The sequence below is a fragment of the Centruroides sculpturatus genome, unplaced genomic scaffold (assembly GCF_000671375.1).
Source record: "Centruroides sculpturatus isolate CEXI.00-Female unplaced genomic scaffold, Cexi_2.0 scaffold987, whole genome shotgun sequence".
NCBI classification, from domain to species: domain Eukaryota; kingdom Metazoa; phylum Arthropoda; class Arachnida; order Scorpiones; family Buthidae; genus Centruroides; species Centruroides sculpturatus.
In genome coordinates this window covers 98380-119246 of record NW_019385239.1, presented here as the reverse complement: position 1 = coordinate 119246, position 20867 = coordinate 98380, and the positions used below count along the sequence as shown (strand labels likewise).

The 20867-nt window shown below is 26.3% G+C and overlaps 1 protein-coding gene across 2 annotated transcripts in view; it reads right to left on the bottom strand.

The window, feature by feature from the left end:
• LOC111636576 (serine/threonine-protein kinase LMTK3-like) overlaps positions 1-20867 on the bottom strand; it is a 55418-nt gene that overhangs the window by 16678 nt on the left and 17873 nt on the right. For both annotated transcript variants that reach the window (XM_023381854.1, XM_023381853.1), the window contains exons 5-10: positions 17106-17307; positions 15577-15664; positions 14747-14874; positions 11489-11576; positions 6738-6856; positions 5405-5554 (exon numbers count right to left, since the gene is read on the bottom strand). In XM_023381854.1, coding sequence (XP_023237622.1) covers positions 5405-5554; positions 6738-6856; positions 11489-11576; positions 14747-14874; positions 15577-15664; positions 17106-17307 — 775 coding nt within the window. The remainder of the gene's footprint in view (positions 1-5404; positions 5555-6737; positions 6857-11488; positions 11577-14746; positions 14875-15576; positions 15665-17105; positions 17308-20867) is intronic.

Sequence of the window (20867 nt, the reverse complement as noted above, 5' to 3'; positions counted from 1 at the left end):
ATAATCCTTTCATTTCTCTACTAAAGCTTTGATCAACTGTGTAACATCAATTACTATAAATTTAAAAATAAGTTCAAATTAACAACTCTAAAAAGAGATTTTTTTGTTTTTGAAAAAAGTCAAGTCTTTTTTTTTTTCTTCATAAATTTGATAATTGATTCAGTTGTTCCATGCTGATTGCAAGATCAATTCTGTAGACAGAACTAATATACTCTGCCATCACACCAAAAATAGAGCATAACAGGGTGATTTTGTTTATTGATTCCACAGTCAACTCTAATTTAACTCCTTCATTAAAGCTCAATATTTGCCATTTAACAGTTGTCATCATATGAATCATAAAGGTTATAAGTTTATATCAGAGTTGTAAAATATATACAGTAGACTATAAATCAAAGCTGAAATTGGTTGGAGTTCAAGTCCTTGATTTTCTAAAAATTAAAAAAAAAATCATTTTATTTTCACAACTTTCTTGAATTGATTAGATTGATGTAAAAAAAACTTATTCCTTTGGGGTCAAATTTTCCAAAAAACTAATCATAATCTTTGTATGATGTCAGAAAATATTTTTATTTTATCTAATTTATAACTAAATTAAATTATGACCATTTACTTGCAAAATTTTAATTCACTTAAGTAGATTTTAATAATTTTTCTTATAATTGAATACATCAAAGGGGGAAAAATTTTTTTAGCTCAAACCATCTAGTTCTTTAACAACTTGTTAAATTTTAACAAATCAGAAAAGTCTGAGTTTGAATTACTGTCGTACATATCATTTCCACAGTTATAAAACATATGAAAACACCAGTCACTATATTTACATAACTGGTTACAGATTTATATCAAGGAGTGGTCCTCCTGTGTGTACACACAATTTTTCCTAAGCCTCACTATCTGCTTTTTCGCCACAATAGAGTATCCACTATCCCTTAGATAACAATCCAGAATTATTTAACACACTCCTCATCTCCTGTAATTCCAATTCTATACATCTCAGTACCATGAACTGCTCTCATCCACATTCTTTCCATACTAATTCTGGGTAGCCTGTCCCTAGGACATTCCAGTATTCTTACATAATACAGTGGAACCTCGGTATACGACCTTAATCCATTCCTGATGTTTGGACTTATACCGAATAGGACATATACCAAACCAACCTTTCCCATAAGAAGTAATGTAAAAATGATTAATCCGTTCTCATGTAAAAAAATTGCTGGCTTTAAACACCTCGCTTTCCTGGCTACTTCCTGCTTGATTTTTCATGAGATCAGCATGTATCTTTTTAGCTTTCTCACAAATAATTGCTTCTGATACGCTATCTCCAGCACTGTTTTTCAGTTATCCAAAGCAAAAGCAATTTCTCAACATGATTTCTGTTTAGAAATTGATTTAACCCCTTTCACAACATTAGCAGATTTAATAATGTCTTTATTTTTTATGATTGTCAATATCGTCATTCTCGGAATACGGTATGCAACAGTTAAAATCTCGAACACGCATGCCACCTTCATATTTCTCAACAATCTCTTTTTTCAGTTCCATTTTGATTCTAGTCATTTTTTAGTTTTCTGTTGCTTTTCATTTGTCTTTTTGAAATTCATGAATAATAAAAATAATAAAATTTTACTTAAAATCAGAAGAAATTTAACAAAGTTATGAACTGTGGCACTGCGAACGTCTAGTCTGGTGTAGTACACCAATAGTGCTACTTGTTCATAGATGGCACGTATAATTGAATTAAGTCGTATACCGAGCAAAATTTGTTTCATCCAAACAGAACGTATTCCGAACTGGACATATACCGAGGTACCACTATACTTTAAAATCACTTTTATAAAAAAGATTTTCAATGGTACCTGTCTGGTTTCCCATAAAACAGCAACATTTGATGCATGAAATCTCAGAGAATTTTTGAAGAAAATGCTGGGTCTATGAATTGACTCAAAGTTATTGACATTTGCCAAACCACAGACCTGAGCTCCATAAGACAAAATGGATTTAACTGTTGAGTCAAATAATCTGAAATGTAGAGAATACGAGGTTAACCCTGAGATATTAAATATCTTACATAACTTCACCAAAGCACCTTTAGCTTTCCTTGCAGTAATCTCAAAGTGTCTTTCATATTAAGATTATATTTAAACCAGATATCCAGATACTTATATTTTTCGACTATTTCAATTTCTACTTTATCCAAAAACCATTTAAATTTACTTGATCTTCTATTTCCATTTTGAAAGACCACTATCTTAGTTTTTTGATTTTCAATTGACATGGACTTGCAAATTAAATATCTCAGCAAATAAATCTATTTGTAATAAATCTATTAAGATCGATGTATTTTATAACTTAACCTCAAATCAGAAAGCCTCTTCCATAATTTCAAATGACTCACTGAATCAAATGCAGCCCTATAATCCACAAAGCAAGTATATACTTTTTGTTGTTTTTTTGCTAATTTTTCTTTTTAACAAATTCCATAAAACAAATATATGGTTCACTGTAGAATATCCTTTATGGAAACCTGCCTGAATCTCTGACAAAAACATCAACCTTTTACAAAGATCATAGAGAAGATCTTATGAATAGTGTTCAGCAGCACTATTCCTATATAATTACTTTCATTGCTTACATCTCCAGATTTAAAAATGGGAAATATTCTTGCTATTTTCCAACTGTCAGGGTAAACTCCAGTTACCAAGACTGCATTAAAAATGTTCAACAATTTCTGCCACAGTCGCTCATCTGCCAACTTCCAACATTCTATTGTAATACCGTCCAGGCTAGCTGCTTTACCTGACCTTGCTTTGCTCAGAACAGTATCTAATTCTTCATGAGAAATATCCATGTCTAGATAACTTACAGATGTCATCTCCAAACAAACAATTTTATTATCTAGATTATCACTAAACAATAAACTTGTGAAATGCATAAACAAATCTGTTATAATCTCCTCCACGATACAGTATCTACTTCTACCTTCCAGTTTATGAATACACTTGACTTGCACTTTGAAAGCAGTTGATTTAAAACTAGTCAAATATTCCTGTTTTTTACTTTTACAAAGTCCTCTAAAATTTTGCTTCAATAACAGATATTCTTTTAATCTCCAATCCTCTCCAAGTCTCCTCAGCTTATTTTTCAAATTGACCATTTGTTCAAAATCACTCTGGATTATGCCTGGAGATGCATTTAACTCCTTTTTCTCTGTATCTAAATTTCTCCACTATACCAAACACCATGTCAATAAGTTCATTTAATTCACTTGTCCTATCATCAAATAGAATATCCTAACAAATACCTTGCATTTCACTTACAAATGTCTCCTTCCATTCCTTCCATCTTTTATTAAACTGGACCAGTTGTCTGCAATAAACCTTTTTTCCAGACCTTTAGCAGAAATTTCTAGATGCAGCATCATATGATCAGATTCAGTGCAATCCTCTATACTGAAATAGTTAATTCTCAGCTGCCAAACCATTTATACACAAATAATCAATTACACTTTTACCCAAATGTGAGATGAAAGTTTATTTTCTCTATACATCCTCCTTAATTTGGCCATTCACAATCATCAAACATTTTGCTTGACATAATTCCAATAACTTCAGCCCAATCTTATTGATACATTTGTCTTCCAAGCTCCGGTAAACACTGTAATCGAACAAGGAGAAAATACCATCTTCCCACTCCATTTCATTTAGGGTTCCAATTCTACCATTAAAATCACCCAATAAATATATCTCCTCATTTTGAAAAGAATCAAACAATGTCTCAAGTAACAGTAACTTATTACATTTAGCATAAACAAAAATTGTTTTTCCAACATAATTCAAATAACCAATCTTTAAAGGGATGACCACATCTTTCAGCTCTTTATCAATCATCAATACCCCCCACCTCTTTTTCACCCTTTATCAAATATACTGGTAGCATTAATCTTATAAAAGTCATATACATTACATCTGTCGGCAGCTTCCTTGAATCAAATTTGCCTAACCAAGTTTCCATCCAACATGATATATGGAACTTTCTCACAACATTCCAATACCCCATTTCATATTCCTGTTTCCATCCATTTATATTCCAGCTGAGAAATTTTAGTGAATTGTGCTTACTCCTAAAAAAGAATCCCTAATAACACAACCATCCTCATCTTTATCCTTGCCAACCTTGCAAAAGTTTTCACTTATCACCAATTTATCACCTTTGAAGTATGCAATTTTTCCCTCTTTTCTGGCCTGTCTTAAATTATTCATCTGTTCTTTTCTCTTCTCCCTACATTCAATGGAAAGATCCTCCCTAATGGCACTGCCTTCCTCCAATCTGATACATCAAGTTTATTACAATTACTCTTCCAACTTTTTAATATTTCTCTTTGCTTCCAAAGAAGCAAAAAGAGAAATATTACGATATCTTTGGTTACCTGCATTCCAAAGAAATGCAGGTAACCAAAGCCATTGTATTATTTCTGCTATTTTTTGTAAGTCTAACACAGTCAAGAATGACATTCGATAAACCTTCCCTAATTAGCTTAGACACTATATCTAATAAATTTTCTCTTTCATTCGTCTCCACATTAAATAATATTGAAAATAATCTAAGGAAAATAAATTTAAGTGTATTGAGTCTTTTAGTTAGACCACTAATATTAGATGTGTATTTTAAAGATTCTTAAATTATCATTTTTATTAAAATATCAAACACATCTTACCTAATTAAAATTACTTTTTTCTGAAGACTATTAAGATATTTTTAAATTACTGAAAAATTTATATAATTATTTAGAAACCAACATATATTGGTTTATAAAAATTAATTTTGTATATTATATAATTCTTATAAAACAAGTGAGTTCTAAAATGAAAGTCAAATAATTCTAAAAATTATTTATTTTCTTCATTTTTGGAATCTGTTTCTAACTCAATATAGTAAAATAAAAAATTTTTGAAAATTAATGATCAATTGTTTTAAAGATTTAAGCATCTAATATTGACAATACATATTTCTTCATAAATTAACTTAACTGGAATAATAAGATTAAGCAATTTGTTCTTATGTTGTAACTTACTATTCAATAACTATAAGTGATGATAGAAACTTGTATGAATTCCATATAATGAATTATGCAATATTTAATGTTCTCAAATAATATGTAATGGAGACTTTTGTTCAAAAACTCAATTTGAAAATTACTGGATTAAAATTCATACACATTCAATTTTATTAAAAAAAATTAATTTGTGCATTAAGGAAACAATGATTGTACTTTAATGTATTTAAGATTTTCAGTTTAAAACATTTGAATGGATAATTATAATGTTGATATAAATAATTATTAATTAATTATTTTTAGTCATAAAATTTATATGTAAATATAATATAAAACAATATTTACATTAAATTCTTGTGGATGCAAGGAGTTTTGGGCTGTTCAAGATATATACATTTTTCCACAATTACTTTTTGTAGTACTTCTTCATTTGTTAAATCTCCATAAGGCAATTTTCCAAATTCTAGAATCTCCCACATTAACACTCCAAATGACCTGAAAAATTACAGCATGTAAATTTCAAAGTTTTTATGATATATTAATATTCTTGAAATGCATTATAAAATTTATTTTTATAATTTAAATTTTAATTAACTTAAAGTTAATTAAAAAATATTATTTCAATGAATAAAAGTTGAAATAAGATTGTATTCTTGCAAATGTAAAAATTACAAATTTTTAGTAGTTATCTCACATTAATCCAAAATGAAACTATATTACTGAGTAACCCTAATTTATGAGTGTATCTCATGCCTTAAAATCTCTGCTAAATAGAAGTGAGCTTTTTCATCATTTCTTATGATCAAAATTTGAACTTCATTTTACCATAACCTAGTCACCACATCCATGTTCCCAAATAGCATTAAAACACTACAAAATTAGGTAAATATTATCTATCTAATGAAATGATAGATGATATTTCTCTAATTAACAAATGAAATAAAATAAATGAAATTGTTGAATAGGTTATTCAATAATAGATAATAGCAACAGTTAAGAAAATATATTATTATTGAATATATTATCAGACAATTGTTTATTCAATGGTAACATAAGAAAAGCAAATATATGAGTTGTTTGCTTTTCTTATGTTATCAGACAATTAACTATTGTTTTCTTACCATCAAATAAACAATTAAGACAATAAACAAGCAGAAAACATGTAAAATAAGAGTTAAATAATAATTTTCTAAGCCTTAAAACTGTATTTGCTTATAGAAAGGTTTTTAATGTAGAGACAAAATTTACTAAACTGCAAAATTATGATAGAATGAATGGCACTATCCTATCATGTGAATATATAATGAGAATAAAACAAATTGGAGCCTAGAATCTATGAACCATCTGACTGGAGTATGCAGGAACTTCAATTTTGTCACACTTGTGATTAGAATATTTTGTTTTTGTAAATATTGTTCAGAACTCTTATCAAATTTTGAAGAGGAATAAAATAAAGTAGCTCATGTATAGAAATATTATATATTGAGAACTTATAAATCTAATCTAAGATAGAAGAATTTTTTTTAGTTTTATTAATTATCATTTAAGATTCATCTATAATTTCTAATATATATCAAAATTTAAAAATAGGGTTTTAGTAGCTTAAGTAACAGGTTAAATCATGTCATCCTTGTCATCATTTTATATAAAATTTTTTAAAATTAAAATTGAAACATACCACACATTTGCTTCTTTGCTAACTTCTTTAGTTTCTATGATAGTATCTGTGCAATGAAGAGATTCTGGAGCTGACCATCGAATTGGTAGTGCCATATCTCCTAAGCAATAATAATCATTCTAACCAGAAAAAAAAAATAATTTTTATTAGTTATTTTTTTAATTGTTAACGTTACTATGTTTTTATAAATTTTGGTTATGAAACTTTTAAGGATATCTTGCATCTATATTTTAGCATAATTACAATCTAAATAATCATAAATATTTGATAAAACATACACTAATTAGATGCAAAAAAATTTATAAATCATAATTATAAAAGAACTGAGTCAATAATTTAACATTTTTATCAATTGTGTATATTTATGCAAAATAATTAATCTATGTTAATATTAAATACAGCATAAATACTAAAATAACTTTACTGTATCATTATATATACATGTATGAATTGTAAGTAATATTTTTTAAGAAGATTAAAGAAGCAATAAATTTACAATTGCAAATACATATACTAAAACTATTTTGATAAATTAATAGATTAGTATTCATAAATTATTATATAGCTAAATTATAGGATTATGCAATTCAATAAAATCTAATAATTGCATAATTGATAAATAAGAAAACAGTGTTTCTGTGGAAGGTATCAAACTATGGGTTGCAACCCATAGTTTGATACTACCTTTTACAGAAATACTAAGAACTAGGAACAATGTATGCATCTGTTAGAGTTAACAGACGTATGCATTGTTCCTAGTTCTTAAGTACTAAAAATTTTTTAACAACTTTTTTCTCATAATTATTATTGTCATTACAAGTATCTACATTTGTTATTTTTGATATTTTAAAATCATTAACATCCTGTTAATATTATAGCAAACACCTGGAAATCAATGATTTGTCCTCAGTATTTTATCAAACATCATAATTTTATTGTACATTATTGTATTTCATAAATGTGTAGTATCAATTCCATAAATATGTAAGTTGAATTAAAACCTTAAATTTTACTGTTAACATAATCTAACTTGTATGTTTTATTTCTTAAATATAGTTACATTATAAAAAGCTGAGGGATTTCCAAAAAGAATGCATTTCGGACTTTAAGTGATTTTCTAAGGCTGGTCTTGTGTCAAATGACAGTGTAATAAATCTAGTAATAAAGAAAGGCTGACATAGTGCTTACAAGTTTATACCAAGACTAGACAAGAAGCATATCATAGTACAGAATGTGTATATATAATTGGTTTCTCTTTTCTGTTTTCAATAACACCAAAATAGATATTTTATATAAGATCATAGTCATAAAGCTATTTAAGTTGCAATGGTTTTAAAAATATTTTTTTGTTTGTTCAAACTTCTAGGTTTATTGTCATACATAACAATAAATTATAAAAAATTAATAACAGATGAATTTTGGCACAAGTGAATCAATAAATAATTTTTAAAGAATTTTCTATTTTTCTTTTCTATAGACAAAATGAAATTGACAAAATCTTACAATCTGAAAAGTACATTTAAAAAGATTCATTAAGTTTATATAAAAAAAAACTTAATTTTAAATATTACATTTCAAATTTATTCAGAAGTCTATCCATCAGTATTACATTTTTAAATTTAAATTCAATTAAATTTCAATAATATAAACTGAAATTGAAGTAAGTTTTTTTGTTACAAATCAAAATTGGCCTGAACTACTCTTAATGGAAATTTACTCAATGTTACATTTCAAATGTAGAAGTTATTATCAGTAATGCATAATTTTATTTTGTTATATGATATACAGTGACTCCAGTTTATCAGGGTTTTTTAAAAATTTGATATTATAAGCATTTGGGTTGCAAATAAATAAACTTTTTGCTCACACAACCCAATATGAGAAACTGCTCTAGAATCTAACAAAATGCAAATAAAAAACAAATAGAGCACGAAGCAAAATATCTTATTAATTTGGACTTTAATTTGATTTCAATACTGTGTTTTGTTAATTAATTAATTAGCAAAATACAAATCATTATCACAAAGCCAGGTTGCAATTTTTAATCATATTTTTAATTTATTTCATTTAAAATATATGCTCTCTGTCTCAAATTAGTAATGTCTTGCACCTGTACATCATACTTTCCTGTTAGATAGACGACTGGCACGACTTTATTGCTAATTCCTCTCAGGAAAAAATTTTTTAATTGAAATAATATAATTTCTGGTTTGCATCAGAAGTTCATATATACAGTACAGCATCGATTATCCGACTCAATTGGGGACTCAGGTTGGTCGGATAATCTGAAAAATCGGATAATCGAAAAGAAGGAAAAAAACACATTATTAGTATAGTATATTAGGATATTAGTATATCCCATGTAATTAGTTTATTAGTATATCGCTATTAACCAACTTTACGTTGAATTTTCATCGATGTTTAGCCTAACAAAATTTTTTTTTTAAAATAATAATCATCGCTATTATATCGTTAAAAATTATTTTAAAATTATTTTATTGCTCACGAAACAAACAACCACTCATAATTAGAAAATTAAGTCTCGTTTAAATATTGGCCTCCCTTCAATGGTCGAGCCGTTGATGCCAGCTAAAACACGCAAACATTTAACAAAAATAATATTAAAGTAGCCAAGATTTAGCCAAATATTGTAATGCCACATCACTAGCGAACATTTGAAATTTGCCGACTAGAATGGTCGATTAACCAATGCGACGGTTAATCAAGGGTCAGATAATCAATGCTCTACCGTAGTTAGTTGGGGGCTCCTATCCCTAAGCTTTCCATATCTGGTCATATATTTCATACACCATTCTCAAGATTAAGGAAAAACAGACGGACGACAGTGGGAATTTATAGGTCTACAATTTTTTCAAAATGCAGCTCATCAAGAACCTAACAATTTCATCAGTAATAATATCAAATTTAGAAATTTTCCAATAAAATTCCTAGGATAAAACTTTGTAATTTAATATTGTATGAAAGAAAGAAAAATGTAGATCCTAAAATGTGAACAGCATAAATTAAAAAAAAAGAAAGAAAAAAGGAAACATACAGCGTAAATACTAGACTAAGTTTATTGTATGATGTCTATCCAAATAAAACAGAAAAATTAAGTTTAGAATTTCTGCTGAAATAAACATAAAAGCATATATATGTAGAAGTCTTACATTTGATGATGATATATTTCCATTTCATTTATATTTTTGCCTTTTAAAATACTAAATGAACTAGAGCAGTAAACTGATGGGTATTAAAAAATTTTATTTTATATATTTAGTTTTTTCTATAATTACAATAATATCTCTCACTGTAAGGATTTATTATTTTATAACCTAATGCATAATAATGTGTATTAATATGCTTACATAATGAAAAAATTTTATTTTATAAATTCATATTTACTGTATATCTGCGCAGATAAGACAACCTTCAGATAAGATGAGGTATAAATTTTTGTCGAAGTTTTCTCATTTTAGTATATATCTGTCCTATAAGACAACCCCCGAGCTATCAACAGCCTATGAATTTAGTTTAGATCGGCAATTATCATCTGGATAATAATACCGTATGGCGTATACAGAATTATGTCCTATTCACAAAAACATCATATCAGCTATTCTATTTTGTGGACATACTCTACTCTCTACTAGTAAATAATTAGTTTTTCCATTTTTTTTATAAAGATATTAATTTATATAAATTTCAATCTAATTTTTTTTGTATCTGTCCTATAAGACAACCCCGGATTTTGGGGGCCTTTTTTTATGATTCAACTATCATCTTATCTGCACAGATATAAGGTATTTAAAACATTATTGATTTACAAATTAACTGAAATTCTAACTAGGAATTTACAATTGTTAGGATTCCATGATAATTAACATGCAAATCAAACAAGTTTAATTCGTAAAATAATTACATTTTGAAACAATCTACATAAAACATAAAACTTATAGAACAGAGTTATTTTATAATCCGAATATCAGATAAACAGTTCAAATCGAGAATGTAAAAGAAACCTGAGCTTAGGGAAGGAATAATGTGGTCATTTCTTCCTTCTTTTCAGCTAAGAAATAAAACTGTTGTAAATGGTTATTCCTATATATTTTGATTAAAATCAGAAAACTCTCAAAATAAAATTTTCATAGAGTAAAGGAGAAACTTAAAAAAAAAAAAAAAAGCTGACAGAAGTTTGAAGTACCTGAAAATTTTGTAGTAGTAGAAATTCAAACTAGGCTTAGGGCAAAGTGACTAAATTTGCTTTGTTTATTTACATATGTACTCTAGAAATGGTGTGATGGCTAATAAGTTAATCTCTTGAGAAGGAAATACATTGAGAGAAATAGTGTTCCAAGACAAAAGTTTGTTGAATTTCTTAGTTCCCCTCCAGGAATAGTGTTTATGAACTTTTAAACCATATGTAACCATTCATTCTGGTAAAACTGTGCATGAAGTACAAATAAATTTGCTTATTGTTTTTATACAAATGTTTGTATAAAACCTGTAATGTTCTTCAGAACTGAAAATAAAGAAGGTTAACCAGAAAATTGAATTTAAATTGAATTTAATAATAACTGCAGCCAAACTGACAGATTGATTAACTTTTTATAGAAAAATCCTGGTATATTTGGTTTATCAATTTAGATAATTTATCTTTTATCATCATATTTTTTTCAATAAATAAAATTTTTAATGATATAAAAATATCAGAAAAAAGTAAAATTTCCTATAAAATATATTATACATACTTTATAAGCTTGAATTGAAGTACCATAATCACCAATTTTTACTTTGAAAGGATTTTCAGTTACTAAACAATTTCGAGCTGCCAGATCACTATTATTAAAGTATAATGAATAATAAATAAATAAATAATTTATATGAATTATATATTAAAAAAGTATTTACAATAATTATATGGGTATTCTTCATTACGTAATAAAATATAAACTTTCCAATTACATTTCAGATACTTCAAATTTAATATTTTTAGTTTATTTATATTTCACGTGTTACATAATTCATTCCAATAACATGCTATTTTAGTTAAAATCTATAAATTGTGATATACTTTTTGATAATGTTTGGTTTTATTATAATTAATTTGGACTATCATTTTAGTGATGTTAATTTGCTAAAGGTTGAAGGCTCTTAATATACTATTGATTTTACTAATTATATTAATTACTAAAGAAATAATTTTAAAATACATTTATTAAAAACTTTTTACTTATTTAAAGTCTCGATTTTAAAAGTAATAGTAATAACTTTATAGTAAAGTATCTAAAACAATATTTACAATATCAATACACTAATAATTTTTATTCAATTTATTAAAGCAAAACTTACGTATGAATAAAGTTTTTCTCATGCATGTATTCAAGCGCTGATGCTATGTTACAGCAGACATGAAGGATAAGTCCTTCTTTAAGAAGTGATGGATTGTTCTTTTGTTGAAGCAAATAACTTTTCAAATCCTACAAATTTTTAAACAATATATGAAATAAATAACTCATAGCATTTCAATTAATTAAAATAATTATTAAATTTACTTATACTGAATCATAAAGTTAATTTCTAAATATAAAAACATTTCATATATAAATTAATGTAATTTTTAAGACTTCTGGATAAATTTCATTTTTAAAAATAAATTTGAAAAACAAAACTTATGTTTTCATATAACTTTTGCTATAGATATTTCTTCAGTTTTGTCAAAAAAGAAATCTTATTGTGTAAAAAGTTTAATGATTATTCAAGTATAACTAGTATAGTAACAGTGTAACATGTTCTAATTTTATAATTTGTATGAATATAGTATGAAAAATGAATATTTGATTTGGAAAATGTTGAAAGTTCTAGTTATTACTAAATATAAGTTAGATTCAGTGTCAAGCTTGCTATTATTGACAAAATTATTACAAAATAAATTTGCTTGTAAAACTTAGTAAACAAATAAATAAAAGTTGCTATTATTATAAAATAAATTTATTTGAATTTCTAATATAAAAATATATTACATTAAATAATATGATTTTACCAAAATATCAATTTTATATAAAACATAAAAGCAAATTAATTTCATTACAATGGTTAAATCTTTAGATAATAATTTATGTAAAAGATTTAACATAGAAATAAAAATATGAAATATTAATTGCATAAAATATAACACTTACTATTGTACAATATTCTAAAATAATTAAAAACGGATCACATTCCAAACACTGTCCTAACAACTGTAGAATATTTGGATGGCATGAATCTCTGAAGAGTTTAATGAAAGTAAATAAATTATCAAACAACTAAAAATAAAAAAATTAAGAAAACTGCAAATAATTGACTATCCTCTAAGTATTATTTCAAATTTGAAATAAATTGAAACCTTTTAATATAATATATTTCTGTGTTTATGAACAAAATGAATAATTGTTATAGTCTTTGAATCTTAGCATTATTATCAATGTATGTTTCTGTTACTGCTTGCTATGGAAGCCAAATCTTGTTAATCTTTTTAATTGGAAATGTTTTCAACCCTTTTTTTAGGCAGTTTCAGCTAATAACAGTTGTAATTACAACTGATATTAAACTCAAAGAGAATGAATATGCTTTTTAAAAAGAATGAGTGTTTTTATATCTAAAAGGCACAAACATATTTTGAAATAAAAAACTAAAGTATGAAGGAAATTTATTGCTAAAATGTGCAAAGATGAAAATAAAAATAAAAGAAAATATAAAAAGTATATGAAAGAAAGATATAACAACATATCTAATGTTATCGCTCTAATAGCCTTTTGGCTAAATGAGTAGTCTTTGCTATCCAGGGCAGGTTTCCAATTATCATTGAGTGACATGGCATCATTAGCACTAATTATTCTTAGATGGAAAGACATTAAACATATACCTGTTCAAGTATCCTGATACATGATTGCCTGTGCAACACATCTATAAGAACAGTTAAATTATTACTTCACAATGGCAGCCCATTTTGCAAACAAGGTACAGACCACAAATTGTATAAGCTAACTGAGTAGTAATATTCTAAAAAAATTATTTTTAGAAACTGATCTTGTTGTGGAGCCTCTATAGTAAAATTTCCTCCTGTTTTTGTAAATGTGTCCCTTGTAAGAGAAATGGTTCCATCAACGCATATGGAAGGATATAGTCCTTCTTAATCAAACCACTAGATAATCCTCCTCTATTTGTAATGAAGAAACTGCTTTGATAACTTCAAGGAAACTACTGATCATGTATTCTGCTTTATATGCCTTAGTAGTGAGAAAGTTAGGCAAAGTTTTTATCAAACAATATGGTGGGGCAAACGTCTTCTCTAGCAATGACCTTAAAGGTCGGCCCTCTTTATAGACCTTCACCATATCAAAGAGTCTAAGTGCAATGATGTTCCTGTTCTAGAAGTTTACAACTATTATTGGTTGAAGCTGACCTAAAGAGAGTCAATAATGTTCCNATATGAATTATATATTAAAAAAGTATTTACAATAATTATATGGGTATTCTTCATTACGTAATAAAATATAAACTTTCCAATTACATTTCAGATACTTCAAATTTAATATTTTTAGTTTATTTATATTTCACGTGTTACATAATTCATTCCAATAACATGCTATTTTAGTTAAAATCTATAAATTGTGATATACTTTTTGATAATGTTTGGTTTTATTATAATTAATTTGGACTATCATTTTAGTGATGTTAATTTGCTAAAGGTTGAAGGCTCTTAATATACTATTGATTTTACTAATTATATTAATTACTAAAGAAATAATTTTAAAATACATTTATTAAAAACTTTTTACTTATTTAAAGTCTCGATTTTAAAAGTAATAGTAATAACTTTATAGTAAAGTATCTAAAACAATATTTACAATATTAATATAATTTTTACTTTTTTAGATAAAATAACCAATTTCTTTCAGGTAAAGTTTTATTTAAAATAGAAGTACACTAATAATTTTTATTCAATTTATTAAAGCAAAACTTACGTATGAATAAAGTTTTTCTCATGCATGTATTCAAGCGCTGATGCTATGTTACAGCAGACATGAAGGATAAGTCCTTCTTTAAGAAGTGATGGATTGTTCTTTTGTTGAAGCAAATAACTTTTCAAATCCTACAAATTTTTAAACAATATATGAAATAAATAACTCATAGCATTTCAATTAATTAAAATAATTATTAAATTTACTTATACTGAATCATAAAGTTAATTTCTAAATATAAAAACATTTCATATATAAATTAATGTAATTTTTAAGACTTCTGGATAAATTTCATTTTTAAAAATAAATTTGAAAAACAAAACTTATGTTTTCATATAACTTTTGCTATAGATATTTCTTCAGTTTTGTCAAAAAAGAAATCTTATTGTGTAAAAAGTTTAATGATTATTCAAGTATAACTAGTATAGTAACAGTGTAACATGTTCTAATTTTATAATTTGTATGAATATAGTATGAAAAATGAATATTTGATTTGGAAAATGTTGAAAGTTCTAGTTATTACTAAATATAAGTTAGATTCAGTGTCAAGCTTGCTATTATTGACAAAATTATTACAAAATAAATTTGCTTGTAAAACTTAGTAAACAAATAAATAAAAGTTGCTATTATTATAAAATAAATTTATTTGAATTTCTAATATAAAAATATATTACATTAAATAATATGATTTTACCAAAATATCAATTTTATATAAAACATAAAAGCAAATTAATTTCATTACAATGGTTAAATCTTTAGATAATAATTTATGTAAAAGATTTAACATAGAAATAAAAATATGAAATATTAATTGCATAAAATATAACACTTACTATTGTACAATATTCTAAAATAATTAAAAACGGATCACATTCCAAACACTGTCCTAACAACTGTAGAATATTTGGATGGCATGAATCTCTGAAGAGTTTAATGAAAGTAAATAAATTATCAAACAACTAAAAATAAAAAAATTAAGAAAACTGCAAATAATTGACTATCCTCTAAGTATTATTTCAAATTTGAAATAAATTGAAACCTTTTAATATAATATATTTCTGTGTTTATGAACAAAATGAATAATTGTTATAGTCTTTGAATCTTAGCATTATTATCAATGTATGTTTCTGTTACTGCTTGCTATGGAAGCCAAATCTTGTTAATCTTTTTAATTGGAAATGTTTTCAACCCTTTTTTTAGGCAGTTTCAGCTAATAACAGTTGTAATTACAACTGATATTAAACTCAAAGAGAATGAATATGCTTTTTAAAAAGAATGAGTGTTTTTATATCTAAAAGGCACAAACATATTTTGAAATAAAAAACTAAAGTATGAAGGAAATTTATTGCTAAAATGTGCAAAGATGAAAATAAAAATAAAAGAAAATATAAAAAGTATATGAAAGAAAGATATAACAACATATCTAATGTTATCGCTCTAATAGCCTTTTGGCTAAATGAGTAGTCTTTGCTATCCAGGGCAGGTTTCCAATTATCATTGAGTGACATGGCATCATTAGCACTAATTATTCTTAGATGGAAAGACATTAAACATATACCTGTTCAAGTATCCTGATACATGATTGCCTGTGCAACACATCTATAAGAACAGTTAAATTATTACTTCACAATGGCAGCCCATTTTGCAAACAAGGTACAGACCACAAATTGTATAAGCTAACTGAGTAGTAATATTCTAAAAAAATTATTTTTAGAAACTGATCTTGTTGTGGAGCCTCTATAGTAAAATTTCCTCCTGTTTTTGTAAATGTGTCCCTTGTAAGAGAAATGGTTCCATCAACGCATATGGAAGGATATAGTCCTTCTTAATCAAACCACTAGATAATCCTCCTCTATTTGTAATGAAGAAACTGCTTTGATAACTTCAAGGGAACTACTGATCATGTATTCTGCTTTGTATGCCTTAGTAGTGAGAAAGTTAGGCAAAGTTTTTATCAAACAATATGGTGGAGCAAACGTCTTCTGTAGCAATGACCTTAAAGGTCGGCCCTCTTTATGGACCTTCACCATATCAAAGAGTCTAAGTGCAATGATGTTCCTGTTCTAGAAGTTTACAACTATTATTGGTTGAAGCTGACCTAAAGAGAGTCAATAATGTTCCAAATTAAGAAGATTGACAGAACTTGGCTTCCATAACAAGCAGTAACAGAAATGTATAAAATAATATTCAGTTCATGTATATATTAATTTAGCTAATTAACTAAACAATATATTAATTAAAAAGATTTCTACTGAAAGTTCATTCATTAAGGAAAAACTTTTGAAATTTGTTATCTTTAACATTATAATTACACTGGTTTCATTATTATTATTATTATTATTTATTTTTGAATTAAACAAACCTAAAAAGACAAACTTCATGTAAAAAATATATATGTTCTGAAGGTGTTGCATCCTCTCTCAATATTTTCACTATCACTTGTGATTTTCTTTCATCTGCAATAATATTTTGTGCTTCTCCTCTTACAACTTGTCCAAACCATCCTGTTCCTACTTCTTGAAGATATTGTAATTTACTACGTGGAAAATTACAATGTGGTTCCTCTAAAAATATATATAAATATATATATAAATTGTAATTAAATAACAAAAATTAATAAAACTTATCTTTTAATAAAAATTAAACTTATCCATAGATTTAATCTTTATAATGATTAAATCCGTCTAAATCATCTAAATGAAAAACTTCAGAACAAAGGAATTTTCTACATTATGTTTTACTACAGGCTATAAACATATATCTAATTCAGAAACAGAAGAGATTTTTGGGCAAAAAGAATGTAATTTAACACAAGTGAAGCAAAAAATTAAAATTTTACTTGTTGAAAACAAGTAAATAAAATTGCCTCCAGGTATAACAATTACTGTAGAGTATGACAAATCGTATTCCAAGAACTATTCAAAACTTCAGAGAAATAAAAATCATCTGACAAAGGGCATATAGACACAATCTTTTAATATTACTCTTTGCTGAAATTAACCAAGAGTAGAATCAATTAGTTTTAAGAATTGAGAACTTTTAAGATTCAAATGAGACTATGGAATAATTAATAACTAACTAGTACTGGGTATTCAAGATCAAGATAATTAACGTTGTTAGTAATTACAGAGATTAAAGTTAACAATTAATTAGAGTATTAAAATTCCTCAATAAGTCAGATTACATCTGTAATAGGGTAATGTGATTAGAATTTTCAACAGCAGAGCAAGATACTAGTTCTTGATACTCAAACTGACTTGTTCACTGTTGTGTAAGCTCAAAGACTAAAGACTGCACATCTGCGAAGTATTCGTTCTTTATACAAAAGATATATTTGCAATGTGCAATGAGCATAAGCTACCCCCACCTTAACAATAAAAAACACCCAATTAAACAAACATGCCTAGTACAAGTTCTCAGGAATGACAGGAACTTTTTAGAATAATTCTCAATTGGAATATTCTCATCTTTAGTTGAAATCACTTTGAATTAAACCTAGTAAGAAATTTTTTACATATGTAAAAGTAATTTTACTATAAAAATGAATATAGCTGTGCGACATTATCTGGTTTAGTTTAAAGATTAAAAATAAATAAATACTAAAACCTGTTCAAAATGAGAAAAAACTTTTGTATGGTGCAATTTCAGTTTACACATTTTATGGTATAAGGAAAATTGCTTTTTCTTATATTATTTAAATCAATTATTAATTTATATAATAATTATAAGTATGCCAATTAACTAATGTTTAATAGAAAAAAAAACTAATAGAATAAAATTAATAATCTGTCAGTAATGAATCTGCTAGTATTTGCATAAGGTAAGTTTACACAAAGCAAAAGCTGTTGAATTAACTCTATAATTGCATGATAAACCCTAGAGGTGCAGAATGTCTGATCATATGAATAAGACTTGGGGAAATCTGTAGTATAAAAAATAATAATATAGCATTAACCACAAAAAAATTACAATAAAATGATATAACATCTTGGCTAAGCCTTTAGCTATTGGGAAAATTTGCCAAAAGTCAAAAAACCATGTGTTTTAAAAGTGAAATTGAAAATGTTTACTTTGTTTCTGATCTGGTCAGTCACTCATGATACTGTTGCCTGTTTACATAGTTATGTGCTTGCAAGTTGAACTTGCTTACCAAACCATGGTTTAATTTTTACAAAGTCAAAACTGAAAAAAAAATAATAATAATAATCTGGTTTTATTTCAAAACTTCTTTTCAACACTATTTAATGGGTATTTGTGTTTGCTTGAATTAAAGCAAAATATTCTCTCATTCTTTGCACATCAAATTTGCAAATTAGTGAGTTTATAAACTTTTTTCTGAATTGTCTTGTTAAATAGCTAAACAGAAGTTTTATCATCATTTTATAAACCTTATTTTCCTTTATTTTTCATAGATTTATTATGAACTAATAAATATTAATATCAAAATATATTTTAAAGCATCATAAAAATATAGTTATGTTTTCAAATAATAATAATAATAATAATAATAATAATTGAATAATTAAATATTGAAAAATTCAGTCAAAACTCTAAAAAAGTTTATCTTCTCTGCAAAACATTGATGCATTTCTTAAATAACTTTTCATAAAAAATTGTATGACAGCCATTATTGTAGATAAATTTTGTTTTTGAACATAAAAAGTCTATTAATTAGTGCTCCATGCTAAAAATAAGTCATTCATGTCATCAGTGACAACTTCAATTTCTATTAATCAATATATTACATCAAGTTTATAATTGGCATACTCAAGGCACCAAATTGGCGTACTCAAGAACACAAACTATTTACTGACTTCTGAGGAATGTGAAGGACACACTGGATAATTGGAAAGCACCAGGGGTGTACAGTATCCCAATAAGGGATCACAGATTCCAAAGAGATCTTGTCTACATTGGATCCACCAAAAGATCTGTTCAAAAAAGGGTTGCTGAACATAGATATGACATCAACAAAAAGAAACACACCACCGCCCTGTCATCATATGCCACAGACCCCAATAAACAGCCAACTTAAATAGCATCAATCTCTTAAAAAAATCATTCAAAACAGATGACATCAGGACCTTGAAAACCCTTGAGATTTATAAAGCAACCAAGTCAGGGGTTAGTATAAATTTCAAGAATAGTAACATAATATCTTATGCATGGTGCTATATTTGTGATGAGCATCCACATGAGTAATCATATATTATTCCTTGGAAGATGGTCCACGTTATTATTATGGAAGACTTCTGTCTACTTAATTAATTCAAAATATTTGCTCTTTATTACGTACTAAAGAAGGTTTAATTTTTTGTATTTGAAAACATTCTATATTCTCAACATTCCATTTTTAGAATGACAATGAACCTGAAAACACTAGTTCAGTGACTTTATTTGTTTTGTACCGGAAATTTTAAAGGTTTCGGATGTGTTATTGTATATGCTATCCTATGATGATAACATGTGCTTAAATTAAAGAATTCTTTTAATTAAAAAATGTTTACACTAATTTATCAATTCAGTGTTGCACAGTAAATTATAAAAAAGCCCATTTAATTATATATATGATTTAATTTGAATTTTCCAAACTACATAGTATTAATTATTACTTGCTTCATAAATTATTTTATTGTGTGTGCTAGTGTGCATACTTTTAGAAAAGTTTTGTATATGTTCTGGGGAAATTTTGGGTCCTGAAATTATTCTAATTCCTAAATAAGCCACACCTATTTTCAAACTGTCTTTTAAACACTAGCTAACTACCAAATTATTATTGGACTATTATAAGGCTAATAAATAATTAGATATAAATCAAATTATATATAAATGGTTTGCTGTGTATTAGTTAATATAACGATTTTTAGTCTCTGTAATCCAAAAATATTCTTGGTAGACAAATCTCACAGCAATTGCTGTGAGATTTGTCTACCAAGAATATCTACCAAGAATATTTTTGGATCAAAAATATCTACCAAGAATATTTTTGGAAAAATATTCTTGGTAGATATTTGGAAAATATTCTACCAAGAATATTTCCAAATATTCTTGGTAGAATATTTTCCAAATTTGGAAAATATTCTACCAAGAATATTTTTGGATTACAGAGACTAAAAATCTTTAT